This window comes from Onychostoma macrolepis, chromosome 21, assembly GCF_012432095.1.
Source record: "Onychostoma macrolepis isolate SWU-2019 chromosome 21, ASM1243209v1, whole genome shotgun sequence".
NCBI lineage: Eukaryota > Metazoa > Chordata > Actinopteri > Cypriniformes > Cyprinidae > Onychostoma > Onychostoma macrolepis.
In genome coordinates, this window is record NC_081175.1 from 17,246,498 (window position 1) to 17,273,023 (window position 26,526).

At 38.1% G+C, this 26,526-nt stretch overlaps 4 protein-coding genes across 11 annotated transcripts in view; 3 read left to right on the top strand and 1 right to left on the bottom strand.

Annotated features, from left to right (window-relative positions):
- The window catches only part of tnksa (tankyrase, TRF1-interacting ankyrin-related ADP-ribose polymerase a), a 105,328-nt gene extending 103,305 nt beyond the window's left edge, over positions 1-2,023 (bottom strand). Inside the window, exon 1 of one of the 6 annotated variants that reach the window (XM_058757513.1) lies at positions 1,472-2,023. In XM_058757513.1, coding sequence (XP_058613496.1) covers positions 1,472-1,916 — 445 coding nt within the window. In that variant the 5' untranslated portion in view covers positions 1,917-2,023. The remainder of the gene's footprint in view (positions 1-1,471) is intronic. The other 5 variants (XM_058757511.1, XM_058757512.1, XM_058757514.1 and 2 more) reach the window with 5 other exon arrangements.
- A 7,013-nt stretch (positions 2,024-9,036) lies between these two features.
- On the top strand, positions 9,037-13,260 carry ppp1r3b (protein phosphatase 1, regulatory subunit 3B). Of its 2 annotated transcripts, none has more exons than XM_058757289.1 (2): positions 9,037-9,265; positions 11,359-13,260. In XM_058757289.1, exon 2 carries the CDS (start codon positions 11,390-11,392, stop codon positions 12,269-12,271), a length of 882 nt encoding a protein of 293 aa, XP_058613272.1. In that variant the 5' UTR covers positions 9,037-9,265; positions 11,359-11,389; the 3' UTR covers positions 12,272-13,260. The 2 variants fall into 2 exon arrangements, with proteins under 2 accessions (XP_058613272.1, XP_058613271.1); XM_058757288.1 differs by lacking the exon at positions 9,037-9,265 and adding an exon at positions 9,392-9,642.
- Positions 13,261-13,608: 348 nt separating this feature from the next.
- Positions 13,609-17,475, top strand: eri1 (exoribonuclease 1). The gene is made up of 7 exons (XM_058757287.1): positions 13,609-13,965; positions 14,976-15,136; positions 15,219-15,435; positions 15,706-15,789; positions 16,309-16,418; positions 16,496-16,610; positions 16,839-17,475. Exons 1-7 carry the CDS (start codon positions 13,882-13,884, stop codon positions 17,079-17,081), a joined length of 1,014 nt encoding a protein of 337 aa, XP_058613270.1. The 5' UTR covers positions 13,609-13,881; the 3' UTR covers positions 17,082-17,475.
- An 830-nt stretch (positions 17,476-18,305) lies between these two features.
- mfhas1 (multifunctional ROCO family signaling regulator 1) overlaps positions 18,306-26,526 on the top strand; it is a 28,079-nt gene continuing 19,858 nt past the window's right edge. The window contains exons 1-2 of one of the 2 annotated variants that reach the window (XM_058757281.1): positions 18,306-21,692; positions 21,984-22,016. In XM_058757281.1, the coding sequence (XP_058613264.1) occupies positions 18,845-21,692; positions 21,984-21,988 (2,853 nt within the window). In that variant the 5' untranslated portion in view covers positions 18,306-18,844 and the 3' untranslated portion in view covers positions 21,989-22,016. The remainder of the gene's footprint in view (positions 21,693-21,983; positions 22,017-26,526) is intronic. The other variant, XM_058757280.1, reaches the window with a different exon arrangement.

Consider the following 26,526-nt stretch of genomic DNA (forward strand, 5'->3'; position numbering starts at 1 on the left):
TCATCTGAATGGATGCGCAAACAACTCCTGTATTTGACGTACCGTAAGCTGTAATGTGAAGAGCACGACTCGCAGTCACTTTGCTTTTTTCGCACACGCATAGAGAGAGAGAGAGAGAGAGAGAGAGAGAGTCTTACATGTAGCGCGTCAGTTCTGCATGGTATGTAAACGAAATTCTTTGTTGTATTTTCCTGTCAAAATAACGGAGTTCCTTTGGAATTCTTCAGCTTTTAAGAACTGTCGGGTTCTCCGGTAGTAGGCGGAGCTAATGCTCAAACGACAATCTCATTGGCTGGCGCTCACCTATTATCGTCCCTGTTTTGATTTCAGCAAATTAGTTCGAGCGAACTCACACAACCTGATTAATATTCATGAATCCAGCAGCTCGTTAATCCTTAGTGAGTTTTATATTGTTCTTAGTAGAATTCATAGTATGATGATTATCTTATCAGTATTATTGATAGTCCCCCCCCTCCTCAGAAACACTGAATGACCAAAAAAAGCACCACCACCAGTCTTAGGTTCAGTTAAAATGAGTAATATGCATTCATACATGGTTACCAAGTTTTAATTCTAATTGCTTAAGTTATATCATTAAATAATACTTGATTATCATAATATATTTATAATGCTTGACTGACTGATGTTAAGAGTGTACTTTTAGATGTTCAAAAAGATGTGCCATTTTCCAATTGTATTTATATTTTATATATATATATATATATATATATATATATATATATATATATATATATATATATATATATATATATACACACACACACAGTATATGGTGAAGCACACCATAAAATAATTGTATCAATTCATACAGGGCTAGTAGTACACACAGCTGTATAACCAGATACACACCCAGGTATCGGATCAGTACTCGGTATCGGGAAGGGAAAAGGGGTATCGGAACATCTCAATTAGATGCATCTCTTTCCGAAATAAACTAATATAACAATGTAAGAATTTATCTTCAGCACCAAACACGACATTTACTACATTTATGTTGTGTATTAAGTGTTTTGACAGCTGTGGAGGATCATAAGTAACATGAGATGGTCCGGTTTCAGTTTATCGTACAATTACGCGAACCGAAATAAACACTAAATTTGGACATTCGAGGACAAACTGTAACTTTAATACGTTGTTTATTGCTTTTATCGATCATCTCCCGGTGCACTGCGGTTCATTCAGTCTGCGTGTTGAACTTTATTCACTTTCGGCAACGCATCAAACGAAAACAAACACGAGCAGACCAATATAGCTCGCGGAGTGGTTAACTTTTTACTAGATGTTGCATGATTGTCCTGTTGGCCAACTTGGCCAAACTCTACTTTATTCCCCTTGTCCCCGTTTCCTTTAAACCCTTCTTGAGCCCCATCTTAATGTTTACTTAGCGACCTAAACCGTCCACCTCGCTGCTTTCCAGGTCGAGATTGATCGCAAACATATTTGTATTTACCTGCGGCGAAGTGAAGCGGGGTGGACTTGCGCCCGGACATGTCCTTTGCGTTTACATTGGCCGAATCCACCAGCCTCTTCACCCGAGACACGTCCCCATTCCTGCAGGCCTCAAACAGCTCCCTGAAAGCCCCACTCGTCCCGCAGACGCTGCCTCCAGGACTGGCACTACCGGAGTCGGGAGTGGAGCCCGCACTACTGCCCCCGCCGGTGGTAGACGAGCTAGCGCTGCTCGAGCTGGAGCTGCTGCTGCTGGTGCTGAGGAGCGGAGCGGGGGTTTCAGCGGCGATCTCCGGATCTCCGATGCTTTCTGGCTCCCCACCAGCCGCAGAGCCGCCGGTGTCTGTGGGTAACTCTGGAGGAGTGAGGGGACTGGTGTCGGGCCTTGGTGGGGAGGATAAGTTTTGTTGTTGTTGCTGCTGGGAAGTGCGACGAGACGTCGCCATTTTCGCACTCAAATCCCCCTCTGGCAGCGAAAACAGTCGGGGAGAACTTCCGGGAAGTGTCAGAGTAAAACTTCCGCTTGCAAATGACCAAAACGGACAAATAATATTTTTTGCTATCTGTGTCTTATTACCATGGTAACCACAGTTTCCACCAGCAAAAAACAGGGGAGGCTTAGTATCATCAAATAAATAAATTAATGAAATTAAACAAATAAACACTCAGAAATATATTGTTTTGAATATAATTAAGAGAAATGACAAACAAATCTCTGTTTAGTGTTATGTAAGTAAATCTGCTTAAATGTTAAAGTCAACAGAACTCAAAATAAAACAGTTTACTGTATCAATAAACATTCTGGCTATTATTGTTGATGATTTATTCCTTCTGAAGGAAAAAAAAAAACATTTAAACTAGTCTAAGATGGTTTGCTGGTCTTCCAATGCCTGCCTTGTTAAAAAGTTTCTAAAATAAAACCCTTTAAAACCAGTTGTCTGACCAAGTAAAATGGCTAAAACCAGAAAACCATCTTAGTTTTTATTTATTTATTTTTTATTTTTTCCCCCAGCAGGGATCAGTGCAATGAGCATCTTTCAATATATGTGTAAAAGAAGTTCTGTATTCACAAACTGAATTAAATAGTTGTATTCGACAAGCATCTGTTTTTTAACAGATCAACATACTTTGTTTACAATATCAAATCCAAAGTTTGTCTTGGATGTATAAGCAGCTGTTTATATATATATATATATATATATATATATATATATATATATATATATATACATATATATACATAACGCACTTTTGCACATTGGGCAACTCAACCATCACTGATCCAATATTGACAAAGCAAAACAGCAGAATCCCCCTCTGTAACAGTATGTTTTAACTGTAGATATTAGGCTAGTGAAAGTGATGACCTTCTGAGGTCAGAGTTCCTTTTCTCAGCTGTTTGGAAATATTTAGTTGCCCAAGCTGAAACACTACACTCTTAAAAATAAAGGTGCTTCAAAAGGTTCTTCACAGCGATGCCATAGAAGAACCATTTTTGGTTCCACAAAGAACCCTTCAGTCAAAGGTTCTTTAAAGAACCATCTCTTTCTTACCTTTTTTATAATCTGAAGAACCTTCTTTCACCACAAAGAACCTTTTGATGTTAAAGGTTCTTTATGGAACCATTTAGACAAAAAGGTTCTTCTATGGCATCATGAAGCACCTTTATTTTTAAGAGTGTAGCCCAGGATGAACCTGTGCTTAAGTATCTAAGGTTCTGTTTGTTTGATTCCTGTTACATAATGACAATGTTTTACGTGAGAATCGCAGAACTCTTATCACACTGACAGTCCAACGTTACTGTTTACAAAGTTATTTGATTTTTTTCCTCATGTTCAAAAGTTCTAAAGTGTAAAATATAGTCAAAATATCTATATCTACAATCCCAAAAGTCCAAACTGAAAATCTGGGATTCAAAATCTAATTTAAACCTGAAAATAAACAGAAAGTTTAGTAAAATAAAGAAAGAAACAAAGATATTGGCTGCATCCAAAAATGCATACTTCCCAACTGTACGGTAGGTAAATAAAATCATAAAGGGCCTATGTGATGCCTGAATTCACAGTATTCATAAAACAGTAGGCAATGACCTACCAGTTAGATTTTGAAGCGCACGTCCAGTGGACACTTTCCTATCCCATAAGGCCATGGAAGAGGATTTGTGAATGGCATGAAGCGACTCAACTTATGCTGGTAGGCCACATACTATTCCATGTCAACATGACGAATGTAGTATATCCAAACTGCATTCATACTACACATATTCATACATAAACATGCTGTGAAGTAATTATTTTTAAAAAGTGCCTCAAAGAATATGCTATTTATTTTTAAAGTTTTCCTTTCCCTTAATTTGTTATGCTGATAATGTCTTGGGGGAAAATGTAAACTTGTTTTAAATATACACAGGCTTGAATGTGCTCTGGAAGCTCTACAGCTGCTCCATTTCTGTCCACACTGCTCTGTCAATCACAGAGGTTTACAAATGAACCCCTGTAGCCCCTGTACAAGTATTGTTGTGCATTTCTGCATAGGTGTCATATCAGCTGTCATAAGCGTCCAGTGATGTAAATACAACACCGACAGAAATATATCTTCTTTTAGACTTTTGTTTTATTCATAGATGATCAAACAAATTGCACAATGCAGCAGCAGGACCTCCATTTGACCTCTTCTTGTCACCTTTATTTACAGTTGTCCTATCTATTGATTCTGAATGAACAAGCCTGAACAGCTGTTCTCCTGTTAACCTTCTCTACAGTCTGTTTTAGTTCACTATTTCACAACCCATGTGCCTAAACAGCTTCTCCTTTTCTACTGACTATGGCTGTTTTTTGACCCTATAATGTTACAGTGTTGGGTTTCCTGTATCTGGAATTATCTATGGATTTTCCGCACTATCTGTGCATCAGTTGTGGCAGAAGTAGGATGAGGTATACCGCAGTGTCCCAATGTCTCCACGTTGAAACTGAGTATAATTCTGACTACTATATGATAAACAGTTTTGTTCGGCTTGGCTTTTAATTAAATATAAAATATGTATTTATTGACTTAAAAAACTCTGCTATTTCAAAACTCATGCCACTTTTAATATTTTGTACATTTCTGCAATTCTGACTTTTTTTAAATGTTAAATTTTTATGTGAAATAATCCCATTTTTTACATTATGATCAATTATATATAAAAAATGTAAATGCTAAGAAACAATCGAGTCTTAATAAAGTGCACGTATAAAGTAAAATATATACATTAATATAAATATAAATATTTTAAAAATTATAAATTGCCGCATTCAAACATTTTTTACGCCTTAAATAGAGAGATAAACAGATTTTTTAAAAAATAGATTAAGTTCCTTAAATAACAGCCACTTTTCCAGTTTGAAATAAAAAGTGAATGAAGTTCCTCTAATTGACTGCATATCCAAAAACAAAGTGCTTTATAATTATATAATATCCACTATGTGCATTATCATAACAGATAGCAAAGAGACTGATAACTGTGTTTTTGAAATACATTATAGAGGCCTATTATTCATTGAATTTACTAATTATTTTTTAAGGTAAGTGATTGCAATCAATTTATTTTAGCTACATTCAAATAAACTAATTTAGTTGACTTAACTTTCAACATTTTTTTATTTAAATGTAGCTAAAATAACTTGTTTGCAACCACTTACCTTAAAAAAATTTAGTAGCATTTTTTTCAGTGTGGTCTCAGTTGACTGACTAAATGATCCACAAGGCTCACTGGGAGCAGAGTAACAATGTTTGAACAAAACACATGATTCACACAATTATGCACATGATCAAAATACTGTATTTAAATTATTTACCATTTTAAATTGTTTAAACAGACTTGAATGCCATGCACAGAGATAGGATATTAATTACTGACAATTTTCTGAGCCAAAATCAGCCAGATTCTGTTTCGCTTGGTCAGTGTACGTTTTGATAGTTTGTTTTTCAATTTGAAATGAAATAAGCATAAACAAGAAAACGGCTCCTTTCTGAAATATATATTTAGGTTGCACAGAAGAAAGCCCAATGTAGCAGAGGACTATTATTTTGTTAAACAGAACTGAAGAACGGCTGATGACGTCACAGGTCCATATTTGGTTGACCAATCGGCGGAAAGGGGCATCCCGTGATCACCCACATGTGGAAAACAATTTTTTTTTTGTGGAAAACGAATTTTGAAGTCGTTTATCCGTGTTCTTTGGTTCACGGGTAGAACACGGATAAACGACTTCAAAATTCGTTTTCCTCTTGTGGGCGGTCATGACACGCCCCTTTCCGCCGATTGGCCATCCAAATCTGAGCCCGTGACGTCATCCTCGGTTCGTTCAACAAAATAATAGTCCTCTGTTGCTGTACGGGGCAGGTCCTAGATCGGCTTTACTCTGTGTAACCTAACGCGTTTCACATAAATATTTATTTCAGAAATGTTAATCAGCACCCAGCCTGTTTTATTTAGCTGTGTGTGTAGTTAAATCTGTATGCTGAAGCTGCTCTACCCATAGACAGTGCAGAATGGATGGGAAGCACAGATTAAAAAAAAAAAAGGTCCCCCAGATATTTTTTTTTTTTTGTAAAAAAAATAACGATGACAAATTTGATTAAGTTCACGCAGTTAGGATATGGTACATTTGGTTAATTAATTATTTACAGTCATTCATTTGAATTAAGTATGTTTTTAGGCTGTCAAAATGTAAATACCTCGACTACTACAACATCTCTATAGACCTCTAAGCGCATTACATTATTTAGGGGCCGCTCCGGTGAAGCTAAGCGAGAAAAAAAAAAAAAAAAAAGTCGGTAAGTGAAATCTTCTTATGCAACTGACTTTTTTTTCTTTTCTTTTTTTTGACGGGTAATTTTCTCTTTTTCTATCTTTCTACTATATTTATCCACTCCATGTCGGAGCTTTTGTATCTTACCTATACATTTTAAACGTGCACTCTTTTTTCATTATTACATTTTTTTAAACATTTTACACATTTTCATTTAATCAGATGCTTTTATCCAAAGTGGTTTACAAATGAGTGCTGTGACAAGTCTGTAATTATAACTGATCATTAATTATTAGTCTATATAGGATTATTGCAAAGTCATCAAAACTGGCTCATGGCATCAGAACTACCCAAAATGTCGAAAATGAATCAAAATGATTAGTGAAATCTCCACCTGGTGGCGCAAAAGGACAGCTTTGCTCAGACTGGAATTTGACAGTGATACCCTCCAGAGCTTATTTTTATTATAATAATTATTATTATTTTTATTATTATTTTTTTAATTAATTAATTTTTTTTTTTTTAGATATTTCAATGTATTTGTAAGTCACATCAAATATTAAAAATGCTGGGATAACATTTAACATTTAACCCAACTGTTGTTCGAGTTGTATTTAACCCAGTGTGCACAGCCCTCGACGCTTAAGTATTGATAAATAACTATAGATAAATAACTTATGGCTTGTGCCGGTGTGTTCGGCCATTCGCCCATTTTATATAACATAAATAATTTAGAGTTGGACAGCAGACAAGCGTCCGCTTACAGCGCGAGCCGCGCAAGATTGACAGGACCATAGCGGTACCAACAAAAGCGCAGAACATTTGTTAATATAATAATAATAATACTTATTATTATTTGTTTAATAGCCTATAAGTGAGTTTGTCTTTGTGTGTGTGTGTGTGTGTGTAAAGTAATAATAAAGTAATAATGGACCACAAACCGAGCGTTCGTTTTAATGGGGAAAGGGTTTGTTTTAACGCGGATATAGTCGTTTTGTTAATATAGGCTATTCATTGCAAACAGTGCAGCCGTTCACCGTGCCGTCGTGCCAGCGCGTGAGCACCGGTCCACTGTGGCATATTTTTGCTCATTATGATTTTTTTTTCCGTCGATACTGGAACGCGCGTGAACTACAAAACCTATTTTACCTAATAAATATATAGCTTCAAATAGGCCTACATGGAGATAGCCTATATGGAAACATTTGGATTTGTGCGAATGAGAGAGGTAGGATAACTTTACCTTTAGTTTCGCTTTGTTTTGGCTTGTTTATTGCTAAACCTAGCCTATACTGCAAATATATTTATCCATTAGTATAAATATTATATAGGCTAAATATTAGTATAAATATTTATCCACTTATACGTGTTTAAAAAAAAGAAAAGTGCATTCCCCCTCACTTTGTGCGCTCTGGGGCCGACCTTGAGAGAGGCATTTACATTTTGACAGCTTCAAAACAGACTTCATTCATATGAATGACAGTAAATAATTAATATGTTATTAACCAAATGTACCCTATCCTAACTGCGTGAGCTTAATCAGATTTGTCATCGTTATTTTTTTACCAAAAAAATATCTGGGGGACCCCCTACATCAATATATATATACGGTATATATATATATATTTTTTAATCTGTGCTTCCCATCCATTCTGCACTGTCTATGGCAGCTTCAGCATACAGATTTAACTACACACACAGCTAAATAAAACAGGCTGGGTGCTGATTAACATTTCTGAAATAAATATTTATGTGAAACGCGTTAGGTTACACAGAGTAAAGCCGATCTAAGACCTGCCCCGTACAGCAACAGAGGACTATTATTTTATTGAACGAACTGAGGATGACGTCACGGGCTCAGATTTGGATGGCCAATCGGCGGAAAGGGGCGTGTCATGACCGCCCACAAGAGGAAAACGAATTTTGAAGTCATTTATTCGTTTTCTACCCGTGAACCAAAAAAACGTTTTCTCGTTTCTGTTTATTTCATTTCAAATTGAAAAACAAACTATCAAAACGTACACGGATCCGTTGACACTTTTTATCTCACAATTCTGACTTTTCTTGGAATTGTGAGTTTATATCTTAAAATTCGGAGTTTTGTGAAATTCGGACTTTTTCTCACTACTCTCACAATTCAGACTTTTTTCCTCTGAATTCTGAGTTTACATCTTGCAATTCTGACCTTTTTCATCAAAATTCTGACTTTTTTTTCTCACAATTGCAAGTGTATATCTACATTTCTGATATTTCTTCTCAGAATTCTGACTTTGTATCTCACATTTCTACGTTTTTTAAACATGATTTGTAAGTTTATATCTCACAATTCTGAGTTTATATTGTGCAATTATGACTATGAGGGGAAAAAAGAAAGAACTGTGATATACAACTTCAGAATTGCCAGGAAAAAAGTCTGAATTGTGATAAAAGGTCACAAGGAACAACTACAACAACCACCAATGTCAAACAAATCAGTTACAAGAGTGCTTGTCACCTAGACAACAGTGCTGAACACATTCCTTTGCATTTCCATTCTCAATGCACATATATTAACGCAGATACACAATAATCCCAGAATAACTAATGGAATGAACTGAAACATTATCTGCACGGGTCATAGAATGTGAAAGCATTTAGAAGTTAGTGGGTTCATGTTTATAGGAGTAAAAGTAAAAGATATTTTTAAAACACAGCGGGGCCTCCAGACATGGCCTACTGACCCCCTAGTCTTTGCAGTCACGTGACATGCCATTGATCAGTATGGGGTGCATGCATGCTCCAGTAGCCTGCCATGATTGGTCCAAACAGGTAGTTCACGTGAACACGGGCTGATCGTCGGCAAAAATGTAATTTTGGTGCCGGCCGGTTCAGCTAGGAGGCTTGCTCTTTCCGGACGCACATTAGCACGAGCGTATTACTCCAGTGAGCTGAAGCTGCATGCACCAACACGAGACACTGGGCTTGGTGAAGAAGTTTGACCCAGTTCAAATGCCATAACACAGGTATGCATGAACTTATGCTCTCAATTTGCTTTTCTAGGATCATTTTAAAGCGCACTCAAAGAGCGCTGAGTTGATTCGTGTTCCAGCACTCAGGGATTTTAAATTTAAGGGAGGGAGGAAACTTTTATTAAACGTGGTCGTGCCCAGGGAAGCGGCTGCAAACCAGGAAGAGCATGAAGCAGAGCTACTGCTAGGCTTAATGTTTTTAACAGATATGGAAAAGGAAAGCCATTTTGCATAACATTGGTATTTAAAAAAAAAAAAAAAAAAAAATCAAAGATTGAAGGAATTGATCAGAAACGAAGGCAGCAGTATGATAAAGCATGATGGTATGTTGGACCTGGACGAAAGTTGCAACTGCAAATGAGCTCCAACAGGTGCGAAACCATTCGATTGTAAAGCTAATTGTCATAGCCTATTTCAGCTTACCATTTTATGTTTTAATTCTATAGTAAATCTATCTCGCGCCTTAACTAGTACCGACCGGAACAATGTTTCATTGTTCCTGACAGTACATGGATACAAGCTAGTGGGTGAGATTTTGGGAGCGTTGTAACACTCTTTTTTTTTTTAATTAATTTTTTTTTTTTAGCAATATTTGTCTCAGATTTTTGAAATTATTCTTATAATTTGCCCTCTACAAATTAAAGTTGTTTTGAAATCTATTGCTTATCTTAAATTAATGTAAAATTACAAAGAGTGCTGTTGTTACAACCAAACCCGTTTTAAACCGTGTAAATTAGTTTATTGTGGCAATAACAGAATTTAGCTTGTTGAACGATATTTAAATATTTTTAAATTTAATGGAAATATAGGAAATGGAAACAACAACAACAAAAAAACAGACTCACAAATGTAAAAAATAAACGTGTATGGGTTAGTTGTTCTTATTGTGGCAAATATATTACAGCACGCTACAATCTATATGGGACCAATGGAAGTAGACTGTAATATAGTGTCAACCCTCCTCATCTCCTCAGTTGTGACATTTCTATCAGATTTTCATGTAGATGAAAAGCTTATGCAAGTTTATGGCAATTCTATTTTGTCCTGTAAACCCATATTTATTAATATGCAACAGCCTTGCATCATCTACTCCAGGATTGCTCAGGTTTTGCCCTGGAGGGCCAATGCCCTGCATAGTTGAGCTTCAACCCTGAACAAACACTCTTGAACAAGCTAATCAAGGATCACTAGAAAACCACAGTGAGTTTGATCAGGGGTTTGGATAAACTCTGTATGGCAGTGGCCCTCCAGGACTAGATTTGAGAAACCCTGATCTACTGTCACCTTATTAGGTGGTTGCTGCTCATCTGCAGTAGTAATTTATGAAACTAATTTCTAATTGGTTAAAACAGGGATGTTAATCTCAGCTCCTGGAGGGCCACAGTCCTGTAGAGTTTAGCTCCAGATGACTCCAACACACCCATGCTTTAGTTTTCAAGTAATCCCAAAGACATTTGTTTGCTGGTTCAAGTGTGTTTAATTAGAGTTGGAGCTAAACTCTGCAGTGCTGTGGCTCTACAGGAATGGAGTTTGACATTCCTGGGTTAAACTGCTAGTGTTACAGCTCACCCCGTATTACAATACTTGCCAGTCTGAAAAATTTTTCTAAACAAAATTTCCCTTTTTAGTGACCATGAGATAGCATATTGTCAGATAATCAAGTTGTTTGGCTTAAAGATTAAGATCCTTGTCTTTTAATGATTTTGAATGAAATGGTTTACAAATTATGAACACTAGAGGGTGCTCCATCTTTTGTAGTTCAGTCTCTTTGGTTCTTCATGTGCTGCTCCATATCCTCCTCCCCCTGGCCTCCAGCTAAGATAAACTTGTTTGACCCACTTACTGCAATCTTTTGCGTAATGTTTAATTATTTGATTCTGAGTCTATATTAAGCACTGTTTGCTGTGCATAATGATTTGATTATTTTAAACAGAGTATATGTTAAGGATTTCATGCTGTGCAATATTAAAGTACAAGTGCGGAGCTTTAATTAGTCAAATATTGGAAGGTTTCACAAGCTTTCAACCAAGGACAGACCCTTTTCACTGTAGTAATGTGGTTATTAATACACATTTTTGCATTTTCAGTGCACGTGGCTGCCGTCCCAACGAACCCACCATGCCGATTGAACTCGCCATGCCGATTTATCTGACAAACGAAGAGTTCCTGAACCCGAGGGTGTCTAAATACAGCAGACCCTTGCGGCCATGTCTGCACCGGTGTCAAAGTACCAAACTTAGTTTTGGCTCTCCTAGGGAGCAGCCAGAGTCAAATGGGTCCAGCGCACCCTTGAAGATACCTGGCAGGGCCAAAAAACAAGTATCTTTTGCTGATCACAAGGGCCTCGCCCTGACGATGGTAAAGGTCTTTTCTGAATTTGATGACCCTATTGACATCCCAACCAACATCTTGCAGTTTTTTAGCTCTTCGGTGACTCTGCCAGAAGGGAAGGACAAGCTAACCCTTGACTTTGACCAGCCGTCTGCAGATTACTTAAAGTTTCGTCAACGTATAGAGAATGACAACCTCTGCCTCGAACACTGCATGCTAAAGGAAAAATCTATAGCAGGCACGGTCAAAGTCAAAAACCTTTCCTTTGAGAAGTCCGTTAAGCTTCGCATTACGTTTGACACTTGGAAAAGTCACACAGACATAGAATGCCAGTACATAAAGGACACTTACACCGGCTCAAACCGTGACACCTTTTCATTTGAAGCTACTTTGCCTGATCAGGTGCCTCCACATGAACGCATCGAGTTTGCCATTTGCTATGAGGTCAATGGCGTAATGCTCTGGGACAATAACCAAGGACAGAATTACAGAATCGTTCAATCAGCACTAAAGAAGGGTTCAAATGACTCTTTGGGTGACCATCAACGATATGGTGTGTGTGATTGGGACGTTCTTTTTGACCGATACGGCAGCCCCAGATGTTCACGTGGAATCTTTCCCAATTGGCCAAGCTATGCTGGATATGAAGACATTGGTCCATATTACTAAGAATCTGTTTTTTTGGGGCAGTTTATCCTGCACACATATCCATCAAACATTGTGATAAATGCCTCCTTAAAAAACACGTTGTTCTTTGACCAAGGACCTGTTGGACTGTGAAGCCATATGGACACTTGAGATATTTATCGTCAATAATATTGGATTATGTTGTTCAATAGAGAATGAGTTATGTTTTTAAACATAGTGTTCATGGTGCTATACGAATGTAATTATGAGGGTAAATGTTTTTTTGTTTTTTTTTCCAGTGCCTGTCAAATGCATTAATACTAGTTTCTGTCCAGGGTTATGTGAAAGTTTTTGCGGTTGATTTTGGGTTTGTATGGATTTGCGTGGACCTTTATAAAATGATACAATGTTAGTTAATTAAGTCTAAGTAAATCTGCAGGCCAGTATATTTGCTAAACTGTAAATCATGATCATAAAATTTTGGCTAAAATTAAGCTCTTTCTTGAGTGCAGCAAATGGTTTTCATTTGAAAAACCTTGCTAAGAGCAAAGACGGAATGACCCAAAAAGTAGTCAGTGTTTTTCCCAAAAAAATGTGAGACCTGAGTTGTACTCAGCCTGGATATATGTATGCAAATTTTTTCATGTTTTTGTTCTTTCCTGAACAGCTCATTTTTAATGTAAAACTCTAAAAGTATTTACATTTCTGTATTTTAATTGACTCTGACTGATTCTCACTATGATTGACTGCACAACAGGATGATGATATTAGTGATGCAAGTTAATATGCAATGTGTATCATTTGTTCAAGGTAATGTAGGCACTTTAATTTGTTGTTTAATTTCTTGTCACCCATTTTAAATTGCATTGTTTGAGTGTGAAATACGGGTTTTCCAGAATCACTTTAAAGATATTGTTTAAAAATAGTTTTCTCAATGGTATTGGGTATGTTCATTATCTGCATTTTAATGCAATGTTTTAAACGTTCATTGTCATTAAAAACTTCAAATAAAGTATTGGAGCAAAAAAATATTTATCTGACTTGTCCTCATTTAAAGATGACAGATAATTACGTAACTAGCAATACCAAGGAGAATTTATATTTATGTATTTTATTTATTGTGTTCTTTTGATAATATTGCAAGTGTTACTACTTGGTGTATAGTTGTCTCTGTAAATTGATTAACCTCCGATAGGAGAATGTTACACACTTTGAGAAGATATTTATTTTGGAATTATCTGAAGGGGTTTTTATTTTTATGTAATAACGAGTACATAAACAATATGAACTTGAATAAACTTATAACAAAACGAAGCAAAAATATATCAATTTTGATGGGGCTTTTATTCTACAATTGGTCGACCTTTCAGTGACGAGTGACGACTTCCTGTGTACGTTGAAACGTCAGGGTCAGCGTCTGTTACTTGGTTCACGATTAAGAAACAGCAGCTAATCATAAGTTTAATTCTTTGCAAACAGGGGCTAATTTTAAGCACAATGTACAAAAAAGAATCTTGAGAAATATAGACAATCATTAGGCTTGTAATAATTCGCACGGAGCGGATTACGTAAGAGACACCGAGCGTGAACGCGCGAAACCAGATGTGAGTGTTTCTGAAATTAACTAACGTTAACGTGAATTGTCAAAACTGATGGAGTCGCAGAAGAAGACCAGTCAACCTGCAAATAAGACTTCAACGTCTGAGAATGATGAAGAGGAGGAATGCTGCGCTAATGTGAGTGTCTAAACACTGACAGTCAGTCTAGTTACTGTCGGTAACATTGCTAATATTTCATGTTTCGATTACCCCAATTATGTTACAGGTCAAATACTTATTTGGTAAATGACTAAATTAGTTACAAGTCTTGTTATCAGTAACTAGTGTGATTTTTAACAAGCTGTGACATGTAAGATTTCTCCCACGTATGATTGCTGTAGTACTTCGCAGAGTGTTAGCATATGTTCGGTGTTGTTTTGACTCATATTTATTAGAAATATGTATTATTTAGTTGCTTTTAACCGTTTTAGAGTAGTTCACCCAAAATGTAAATGACCCTCTGGTCATTAAAAATATAAATAGGTTTGTTTTTTGTTCCTCACCAGTGGATCCTCTGCAGTGAATGGGTGCCATCAGAATAAGAGTTCAAACTGCTGATAAAAATATCACAATAATACACGAGTACTAATCCACACAGCTCCAGTCCATCATTTAATGTCTTGTGAAGTGAAAAGCTGTTGTTTAATATAAACAAATCCGTCATTAAGATGTTTTTAACTTTATGTCGTTGCTTAAGTCAATTGTATTGCTTCCTCCAGTGAAAAAGTCTACTGACATATGTCTACTGTTCGTGGACCGTTTTCAGTTGTAAACAGTGCTTGATCTGTGTATATTTCTCTCCTGATTCAGACGAGATGGCTTTTTCACTGGAGAAAGCGATATTGTGGATAGAGGACTTATTTGAAGTTAAAAACATCTTAATGATGAATTTATTGTTCACAGCAGCATATCACTTCACAAGGCATTAATTGCTCAATGGAATTGTGTGGATTATTTTGATATTTTTATCAAATGTTTGAACTCTCATTCTGATGGCACCCATTCACTGCAGAGGGTCCATTGGTGAGCATGTGATGTAATGCTAAATTTCTCCAAATCTCTTCTGATTAACAAACAAATGCATAAACGCATAATGATGAAACAACACTAACACTAAACAATGTTTTATTTCCTTGTCTCACATTTAGACTTCCTGTGAAAAAAATGAGAAGCAGAAGCCTTCATCACCGAAACAAGGAGATTTCAGTGATCCGGTATATAAAGAGATTGCAGTGGCAAATGGCACCATTAACCGAATGAACAGAGATGAGCTGCGTGTGAAATGTGCTGAGCTGAAGCTTGACACACGGTACTGAGAGCTTTTATTATTATTATAATTTATTTTACCTGCCATTTACTCCAAATTCATACAGTTTTTTTTTTCTTTTCAGGGGAGTTAAGGATGTCCTGAGGAAGCGCCTAAAAAGTTACTACAAAAAGCAAAAACTGATGCATTCAGGTGCTGCAAATGGGAACACTGATACATATTTTGACTACATCTGTGTGGTGGATTTTGAAGCAACATGTGAAGAGAATAACCCACCTGACTACCTGCATGAAATCATTGAGTTTCCCATGGTGTTGATCGACACACACACCTTGGAGATTGTGAGTTGGTGAGGGAACGGTCTGGAACATGTGTGCTTGTTTCTTGCCAGGCAAACATGGTACCATACAGTATATTTAGTGTTAACTTTTTTTAGGATTGATCTGTTAGATGTGAAAAAATTATTTTAATTTGTACCAAAATTAATCATGATAGATTTTCGCAAAGCCACAGTGATTAAGCCCATGAACTGATCTTAACACTAACATGTAACACTTTTTAAAAAATTTTTTATTTTTATTTCGTTTGTAATCCCATTCCTGTCATTACAGGTAGACTCATTTCAGAAGTATGTGAAGCCAGTGGTGAACCCACAGCTCTCTGAGTTTTGTGTAAGACTTACCGGAATCACACAGGCAAGTTTTATGAACTGCATATTGAATTAAATAACAATTTAAGATGTCTTCAATACCATCCAAAAGTTTAAAGCTGTAATTTTTTTTTGAAAGATGAAAATTATTTTAAAGTTTCAAAAAGTTTATTTTTCAAATAAAGGCTATTTTTTTTTTTAAACTTTGAATGATTTCTGAAGGCTCATGTGACACTGAAAACTGAGGTAATGCCTGCTCAAAATTTAGCTTTGCCATCATAGGAAGACTTTACATTTTAAAATGTATAAATAGTATTTCACATTTCAGTGCTTTTTTAAATTACTGTTTTTTTATTACTGTATTTTTGATCAAATAAATGCAACTTTGGTGAGCATAAAGAGCCTTCTTTCAAAAACACAAAATAAAAAAATAAATAAAAATGATTGACCCCCAAACCTTTGAATGGTAGTGTATATCATATGCCATCTAAGTTTTTAGTCTACAATTAAATGGAAAGCAATTGCTCAAGCTTTCATTTTTGATTCTTAACATTTTTTTTTCTAGAAAATGGTGGATGAGGCAGAAACGTTCCATCAGGTTCTAAAGCGAGCAGTTTCTTGGCTACAGGAAAAAGAACTTGGCACAAAATACAAATATACATTTTTAACAGATGGGTAAGGATGAACCAGACATTTTAAGCATGACTAATGAAATTCAATACAATGTACAGCTCACTGTCTTGACTGTGTAGGTCATGGGACATGGGAAAATTTCTTCATACTCAGTGTAAACTTAGTTGCATCAGATACCCACAGTTCACCAGAAAATGGATCAATATCAGAAAGTCTTATGGAAACTTTTATAAGGTATGTTTTCATGTTCATTTTTCTCACAATTCCTTATGAAAATCACAGAAAGGAAACCTGGATGAAAAAATGGTGTATTCGGATGTAAATAAAGGACCTTGATATCTAAAGCCTTAGGATACTTTAAAGATGAGTTTCTGATATTTTAAATAAAAAGTTGTCTTTGGAGTACTACATTTGAAAAAATACTGATTTGTTTTTTGTGAGTCTCATGCTTGTTTCTCTCAGGTTCCTCGTACTCAGACGAAACTAATCTGCATGCTGGAGAATCTTGGTATGCAGTATGATGGACGTCCCCACTGTGGTCTAGATGACTCCCGCAACATTGCCAGAATTGCCATCCACATGCTGAAGGATGGCTGTCAGCTGCGGGTGAACGAGTGCTTGCATTTAGGAGAACCACGGAGCGTGCCTATCACTGCCCCAATTGAAGGAGCCCCAGCACCTCAAACCCCCAAGAAAAGAGACTGAAAAGATCATTTAAAGACTCTTTCGCAAAAATAACATTGCTTAATCTGGACAAATATGAGAATCTGTCAGATAAATGAGACTAACTAATGTGGGTTTTCTTAAAATTGTTCCAGAAATGTATACAGTTTATTTTCTGCAAAAGTTTACACCATAGCAGGTCAGTGGGGTGAGGCTGTGCTTTCACTTTTACTGAATATTGAGTTTATGTGCTGTATTTTGAAACTTACTCCTGATAAACTGAAACAGTAGTTTCAAGTAAAAGGCTTGTTTGAAGCCTAAATTATGGGTGATTAATACTTGCAATACTGCATTGCATTGCTTTTAATTCATGTTGCACATCCAATGAAAAACTCCATTTGTAATCTTTTGTCAATAAACACTTTTTTTTTTATAATGCCACTGTACAAAATTATTTTTAGAGATATATGATTTTGTATGCTATTCCTATTTGCTCAAGATCTGATTTCCAAGTGTACTACATTTAAAAAAAAAAAAGTTAAACTCTTATTGGGTACTTTGCACCTTAACAGTCTATTTAGATATGTTTTGGTTATGCAACAGGACTTGTCAATACAAAGTTCACTCTGGTTCTGGCCACCATGTCTAATTTTCCAAGGCCATGCAATAACAGAGATAGACAATCAAGTATGATATTTTAACACAGTCATAATCATTCTAATGTACTGATGTTGTTGTAAAATGTTTTATTAGTGTATGTAATTACGTATTTTCTCTCACTTTTTTAACGTTAATATTTATGTTCTTATTAGGTATTAGTTTAACAAAAGTAATGCAGCTGCGCATCATGTCCAGTAGATGGCGTCAAATAACACTTCTCTGTAAATGATCGTAAACACCTCAAAGCCCACCACCATCAATAAAGTCAACAAGGAGACAGGTAGACTAATTGGCATGAATTTGGTTTGTGTTTCCATTGTGTACTTTGTATTTCTGTCCAGGTTGTTTGTACAAAGACTAAAGTCCCTTTCATATCATAGGCAAACAGGATCAGCTGTCTCTTCATGTGATGTTTTGGAAGAAAGCTATTATTTACATTGGGTGGCGCACGGTCTTATGATGCTACATGATGTTACATACTGTTAGTTAAACCGAAACAATAGAAACGAAGTTACTTTCACATCCCTTCTTCACTGCACGCGACGCTACTAAACGAACGCTATCATTATTATCAATACCGCTGTGAATACGCGACACCACCCAACTGACCAATCAAGGCTTTTGTTTATGCGAGCGTTGCGTCGCAGGCGCGTAGAGAAGGTGGGGCTTTGACGCAGTGCTGCTCCTGTGAACGTTCACTGCTGGCTGCATGCGCAGAGAATAGGCGGAGACACACAAGGAAAGACTACAGCAGCCACCACTGCCCTTCTTCATTCTGTCTCACTGGATATGTCTTAGATTTTCTCTCTCATGTGGTATCAAAGGACGCGCTGGCGGAGTCGCCAGCCTCGCGCACTGGGCTGGTGTGACTTTTGATGCGCGCGTGTGGTTTTTATCCTGCGGTCGATGGCGCAGATAAAGAGGATGCGTGAAAGAACGCAGCCCAGCCCTTTTTTCCTGAAGGCGATTGAACGGAACTGCATATTTTCGGATGAAGATGAAATCGGCATGGTCTAAATGTTGGTTTCATCTGGATTGCTGTGCGGAGAACCCGAAACGACAAAGCGAGTGAAAGAGGCACTATGCTGCCTAAGTGATTGATCACTGTGCTCAGTGAGAACAAGGAGGAGCACGGCTTCGATACGATGGCTGAGGAGAATAACCTGAAGACCGCTAGATTATGGAGGGATGCTGCTTTGCGCTCCAGGAAGCTGAGGAGCAATCTGAGACAGCTGACTCTCAGCACCAAAAACTGCCAGAAAATCACATTACCCGAGGACATAAAGGAGATCGAGGTCCTCAACCTGGGCAACAACTCCCTTCTAGAGCTTCCAGAGGGACTGGGCTCAACCCTGACCAGGCTTCGCATCCTCATCCTTCGCAGGAACAAGTTTGCAACAGTTCCCACTGCAGTATTTCAACTTAGTCAGCTGGTTGAATTAGATATCAGTCACAACTGCTTGAACCACTTTTCAGAAGATATTGATCTTCTCAAGGCGCTTAAAAAGTTGTGCATCAGTCATAACAAAATCCAATACCTGCCATCTCAGATTGGGACTTTGCAAAGTCTGGAGGAACTTGACATCAGTTTCAATGACCTGTGTGATTTCCCCAGGTCCTTTTCACAGCTCAGGAAGCTCAGAACGCTCGATGTGGATCATAACAAGCTACAGCGTTTCCCTTCTGAAATACTTGCTCTTTCTGATCTGGAGGAGCTTGACTGCTCTGGGAATAAACTAGAAGGTCTTCCGGGTAACATCATGATGCTTCAATCTATTAAAATCTTATGGCTCAGCAGCACTCACCTCTCGTTTTTGCCTGAAACATTTTGTGAGCTGCAGAACTTGGAGAGCCTGATGCTTGATAATAATTTCCTCACAAGCCTGCCACAAACATTTGGGAAGCTGCAGAAACTTAAAATGCTCAACCTCTCCTCAAACTGCTTTGAACATTTTCCTCAGGTTATCATCAAACTCACCAGTTTGGAGGAGTTGTATTTAAGCCGGAATAAACTGACGTTCCTCCCTGAGGAGGTAGGACAGCTGTGCAATCTTGCTAATTTGTGGTTGGACAATAATAGCATAACGTTTCTCCCGGACTCTATTGTAGAGCTAGGGAAATTGGAGGAGCTGGTTTTACAGGGTAACCAAATTGCCATCCTCCCAGACAATTTCGGAAAACTTGCCAAAGTCAACATCTGGAAGGTGAAGGATAATCCTCTCATTCAGCCTCCGTATGAAGTGTGCATGAAGGGGATCCCCTACATAGCTGCCTATCAGAAGGAGCTTGCACATTCTCAACCTGCTATAAAACCCAGGCTTAAACTGGTTTTGATGGGCCAGAGAAATGCAGGGAAAACCACACTCAGGCAGTGCATTGTCAACAAACCGTCAGATGCCAAGATGGCCATTGGATGTAGGGGTATTGATGTGACGAACTGGGTAGCGGATGCAGATCGGAGTCTTACATTCATTGTATATGATTTATCTGGTAAGCAGAACTATGATCTAATCAAACCCTTTTTCCTGTCTCCTGGAGCACTTTATGTTTTGGTAGTGAATCTGAAATTGTATACATCAAAGAGCTTCTACTCCCATGTTGGTGGTTTCCTCCACCTGCTCAGTGCCAAGGTGCCACACGCAGTTGTGTGTATTGTAGGCACCCACAGTGACTTATGTGAAGAGGTTGAGATTGAAGAAAAGTGCCTGGATATTCACAGACAGATTTCGCTCCAGGAAAAAACAAACACTGAATGCCTACAAGTGCTTGCCCTGCAGGTTGACGATGCCCTTGAGCAAGGTTACGACGTTCGGACTTCTAGCCCCCACGTTCTCTTTTATGGGGTCACGGATAAAAACCTGCGACGTAAAAAGTCTCAGTTGCAATATATGCTCAACAATCGACTACAAATCCTGTCTCCGGTGATTTGCGTCAGCTGCATGGCGGCTCAAAGAAACATCCAGCATTTGAAAGAGAAGCTCATGTCTGTCGCCGATCACAGGGAGATTTTCCCCAATCTTCACAGAGTCCTGCCAAAGTCATGGCAGGTGCTTGAGGAACTGCATTTTAAGCCACAGGATTTATGGCTTTCCTGGTGGGATTCAGCCCGGTTGGGCCTTCAAGCTGGGCTGACGGAGGACCGCCTGCAAAGCGCGCTCTCGTACCTACACGAGAGCGGTAAACTTTTGTACTTTGAAGACAGCATGACGTTGAAGGAATACGTCTTCCACAATCTACCCCGGTTTATCGCCATCTTGAATGTGTTTTTTCAGAGAGACCTTACTGCAATGCTTGAGAAACTACAGGCTGAAGGAGACGATGGAGATAGAGCCAGGTCTATGCAGATGCATGGTCACGTGGAGGGGTTTCTGTTGCACGGCTTGCTGCCGTCAAATGCCATTCGATTGCTGCTTAAACCCCTGGTCCAGACACAGCAGGACTTGCACCTGATCATGGAACTGCTGGAAAAGATGGGTGTCTGCTACTGTGTCAACAAACCTCGTAGCAAGCCGCTTAATGGGGCCACCGTCTGGTATAAGTTTCCCAGTCAGGTCAGCAACGAGGAGCCCCATCCTGAGGCCTCGGCCAGCGGGGGCTCATCCATCCCTGGTCAGTTCTTCTCGGTTGAGCAGCTGCAGATTGAATACAGGTTTCCTTTCTTCACCCCTCTTGGACTTTTTGCACGGTATAGCGTGCAAATCAACAGCTACGTGGTGCAACGGTCCGATGGAAAGCATCATATCTTTGCCTATCGGGGTAAAGTGCCTGTGACGGTGAGTTACCGGCCCTCTCGGAGCAGATTGCAGCCTGAGACCCTCTCCATTTCCAGCCATGCATCCTTGCCAAATATCTGGACAGCTTGGCAAGCCATCATTCCCTTAGTGGAGGAGTTAAATGTTCTTCTGCAGGAATGGCCTGGCCTTCACTACTCTGTGCATGTCCTGTGTTCCAAGTGCCTGAAGAGAGGGTCCCCCAATCCACATTCCTTTCCAGGTTAGTGTTCTAAGCCTTTCCAGGTCTTGTTTCTAATACAGCTTGTGACCATAATTTCTTATTGCCTTCACATAGCTACATTAATGCTGAGGAGTAGTTCACTCAAAAATTTGAATTCCAGATTGTTCCAGACTTGTATGACTTTGTGTCTTCTGCAGAACACAAAAGAGGATATTTTGAAGAATGTTTTAATTGCATTTGCCCATACAATTAAAGTTAAAAGAGCCCAATCAACTTTGAACCTTTTATTGAATGGACAAAAAAGTTCAGATATTCTTTTTTGTTCCACAGAATAAAGAAATACAGGTTTGGAATGACCTGAGGGTGAGTAAATGATGACAGAATTTTCATTTTTGTTGAGTGAACTATTGCTTTAACATAATTCAGAATGGGGTGTTATGAAGGAAAACAAGCTGTTAACCAGATACGTTCATTCATTTACAGTTTATGACTAGAGACTTATTAAAATGTTTTAGTTTAACGCTGATATGCAGTCCTAAATCTATCAGGCATGCATTTCAGAGCGAATAAAGAGTAGCATTAATTCTGCAGTGATGAATAAGGTAATCTTTGCAGTGCTGTCACTATGGAGGCGTATGTCTGGGTTTATTGCCAAGTAAACACTGATACAAGAAAGGGTGAATCAGCGTGAAATGAAGTCATTTTGGGATGGATCTAGGCTAAACAAAGAATGAGCATGACTGGCCATAACAAGAGAGAGAGGAGGGGGGTCTCACTGGATTTGAAGCCACACCTAGAAACACACATTAGCCTGAGCTGTCTGCCGTGCTGCTGAGAACACAGACTCGCACATCCACAGCAGTGGAGAGGGTCACCATAGTAACATCATATGCCTTTCTTCATGGGATGCTGATTAGATGCAGCAGTCACTGGCATATATGGTAACTTAGGTCCCGATATATATTTTTAAAATCGAAAATAAAACGTTTTTTTTTTTTTATATAAATGTATAAATATTCTTGGGGGTCTTGTATTCTGGTTATCATATGGTTCACCTAGGCCTTGGTGTCTTCTGACTTCATTTATGAAGACCTCACACACCTCCTAAGTTTCTGAAAGTGTAAAATGTTGGCATGAATTCTTTCTGGCAAACATAGTTATTCTTAGCTTTAAGGAACTCCCTGAGTGATATCATGTATGCTGTAATTTGTTGTGTTTATATCCAGTGTTGAAATAGGCACATTTTGAGCGTCATTTTAAAGATTAAGTGGTGCTGGCTTATGTTAAGAGACATACCTCATTGAACACACTATGCTCATTTTTGCCAAATATCAGTCAAAGACCGCATTTGCTTAAGCTAATGTAATGAGACCCAGTTTCATATGTTGTTGCATTCTAATGGTTTCACACCTCCTGGAAATGAAACATTTTATTATGACACAAAGTACAATGACTCCATATGTAGTCACTTAAAGTGTCTGAATGTCATTGCATTAAATAAAAGGTCTAGCCATTTGAAACTATTTCTGATTACCTTTACTTTTACCTTTTTAATTTTGAACAGTAGCCTATATCTATTGTTTGATCATTTAAATCCTATCAAATGCATTGCATTGTATTTCTTTCAATAAATGTCACTTGATTTTTTTACTATATAATGCAATATTTTGAGCCCATTGTTTTTAAATTGGTCAATGCATGACGGTGCTGTCATATTTGTGCATTACATTGTGCGTATTCTCAAAGGACTCAAGTTGATTTAAGTATGATTTAATGTTGCTAATAGTGCTGTCAATGGAAAAAAAATTATTATTTTTTTTCTTCTGAAATTAATCGCAATTAATCACTTTTAAGAGCTGCTGCTGCTGCTGAACGTGACGTGGATCTGACACACGTTTTAATATGAAATGATACAGGCTACAGCGCGCGCCGCCATATTTATGTGTGCAGTTTAAGTGCTGACGGCTGACAGGACCGGAAAATTAGTTTTTACTGACATATGGCCTGACAACATCTCATCTGACTGCAGTTCACTGTTGTCTTACTGAAGCTGCCTTGTCACCTGTACCGTTTTCATGCTTGTTTGACTAACGCCTGGTGCTGAGGCGAAGTGGAGTGCGTGTCTGAAAAATCTCATGTTTGATGTGGTCGTAAAGACATTCTGCGTCTAAATAAACACAATTTATTGTCAAGAAAAAAGAAACCGAAACAGCAGTTGTGAGTGGAGTGGCCAACTCTATAGCTCTGCACCTTCGTTAACTGTTAAATATTTTTAATGCCATTAAACTGGAAAAATGAATCACCTGCATTAATGTACTAATTTTGACAGCACTAGTTGCAAATGTTATTCTTGGTCTTTCAAAGTCTTTCCTTTGGAACATCATAATGTTTCACCTGGAAATCCTGTAAAATAGACCAGACGCTATGGATCATTAGGTTTACAGTAATGTTTTAATCTCCTAATGAAAGAATTATATTTGTATGATGTTTAAATAGCTGGGCAGGATGTCCTCTTAGGCTTGGCAGCTTGTTTCCTGAAGTCACATGATGAGACAGATTCAGGTGGGGCAATTCCTGACTCACAATAGTTCTTAACAGGAGCTCACAAGATGTAAGGGCCGTGTGCCATGGTAAAGACCTGTTTGGCCTGCTTTTAATGAGTGCATTAGCTTGTAAGTACCCATTGTTATTGAAGGCTGGATTAGTTGAGCTCATTAATGTAAATAGATATCGACTGCAAGCTGTATTTGTGGTAGGGATGCCAATCTGTTTCTTTGTTTTACCATATACAGGTCTCTAGAGCTAAGTAAAAACAGAACAACAAGTTTAGCAGCAAGGTTTTTTGATCCTACCAAATTTAGGCATGATATTTTTGGCTCGCTTGTATGTTGATTTAGTGTTGAAGCTCCACTCTCTGAAAGACTAAACACAGTGTGATGGTCACAGGCAGTTCTCTTTCACATTGGAGTTTGGAGACCCAAAACCACTTTCTTTTTGGATTCATCCCGATGTCCAAGAGCAGATCAGAGTGTTTTAAACCAATTGAGTCTTATATGCTTTTTAAACACTCAGCTTTCAAATTTTGTCTTTTTTTTTTAAAGAAATTCAACAGTTTGTGGTTCTTTAATGTGTCACGATAGATCACTGTAGAGCAAGCAGTATGTGAACGGATCGTCTTTTCAAATTTGCTAGTTAAAGCACGAAATAAACATGAATGAACATCAAGGTATTTTATCTAAGCTGCGTAAAGACGTCAATATACACCATTTTTTAAGTTTAAGTCCACCAAAGTTAATCTTCTGTCTGGTTTGTTTGTTGGACAAAATGCTAGTTTCTGCATTGTGATTTGTCAGATCGCCTGTCAATCAAGCTCCCTGCGACGGGTCAAATCATTTAATTGAATTTTCGTTGCATCCCTACCTTTTAATGCAATTCTGCATTTTGTTTGTACCTCAATTCAATTGAAATTAAGGACCTTAACTGGAATTTAAAAGCCCTTCTATCTCTAGTGTCTGAGAGCTTGTTTTGGTGTTCATAATGTGTCACATCAAACTGTTTAACATCTCAAACAGCAGACTGGAAAGAAAAGCTGGTGGACGTGTTTTGCAGGTGATGTGAGTTTGTTGATTTTAACATACCTCACTGACTCCTTATTTAGTGAAGGAGAAGTTTGCACATTTGGATGTGCATATGCACCTTTTTTGAATGTGATAAACGATAACCAAGTCTCTAGAGATGTTCCGATACCCTTTTTCCCTTCCCGATACCGATTCCGATACCTGGGCTCAGGGTATCGGCCGATATCGAGTACTGATCCGATACCTGGGTGTGTATCTGGTTATACAGCTGTATGTACTACTAGCCCTGTATGAATTGGTGGTGCTTTTTTGGTCATTCAGTGTTTCTGTAAAAAATGGGGGGGAAAGCTATCAATAATACTGATAAGATGAATTCTACTAAGAACGTTACGGTACGTCAAATACAGGTGCGCTGCGCATCCATTCAGATGATATGAAAAATAGCACAGATCGCTTGACGGAGAGTGAAACTCTTGAAGCGCTCAGTCAGAGTCCGGCGAGTGAAAATATATCTGTGCTAAACTTATACATAGCCTCCAATTCACACACTGGCGAGTAAAATCTGAGCATTTATTAGCCAGTGGCTAATATTATACACTATTTAGTCGCCCAGGGTGAAGATTTAGTCGCATATGCGAGTGATATACTGGCCATGTGCTAGCACGTTTATATTTATTCTTTGCTGCTCTAAATAGTGGTTGCTTGTGGCAACACAGCACAACTTCCTGTGTTTGCATTCTGAGCAGAGAAGAAGAATTGATTTCCGATTTGCAGCGTTAAGCAAAGCTAGCGCGCATAACTATAGGTCTTGTTTAAAAATGGTATCGGATCGATACATGGGTTCAAGTACTCGCTGATACCGGTGCCAGAATTTTTTGTGGTATCGGTGGAATTTCCGATTCTAGAATCGGAATAACCCTACAAGTCTCTGTTAATACAAGGAGGTTCTTGAAATAGCAGATTTGTCCTCCGCATCCTTTTAAGTGCAAAGAAATGAAGTTGAGGAAATTACTTTTGACAGTTGACAGCTGGCTTGCATGGCTTGTTGCATCCATTTGGCATCTTCAGACAGAGTTTGAAAATGAGGAAAAAGCTGGCATAACCTGTTTGTCAGTGAACTCAATTGAGATGACATTAGGTACAGGAGCTTGTCTGACCCATTTAGAAACTGAGTCAACTGATATTTAGTCGTTTGGCTCTTGGACTGGGTGTTAGAAATAAGAGTCCTATGGTTGTTCCCTGAGCTAAATTCAGTCACTGCTCATCAGAGCTGGCCGAAGCACCTGCACTGTCAG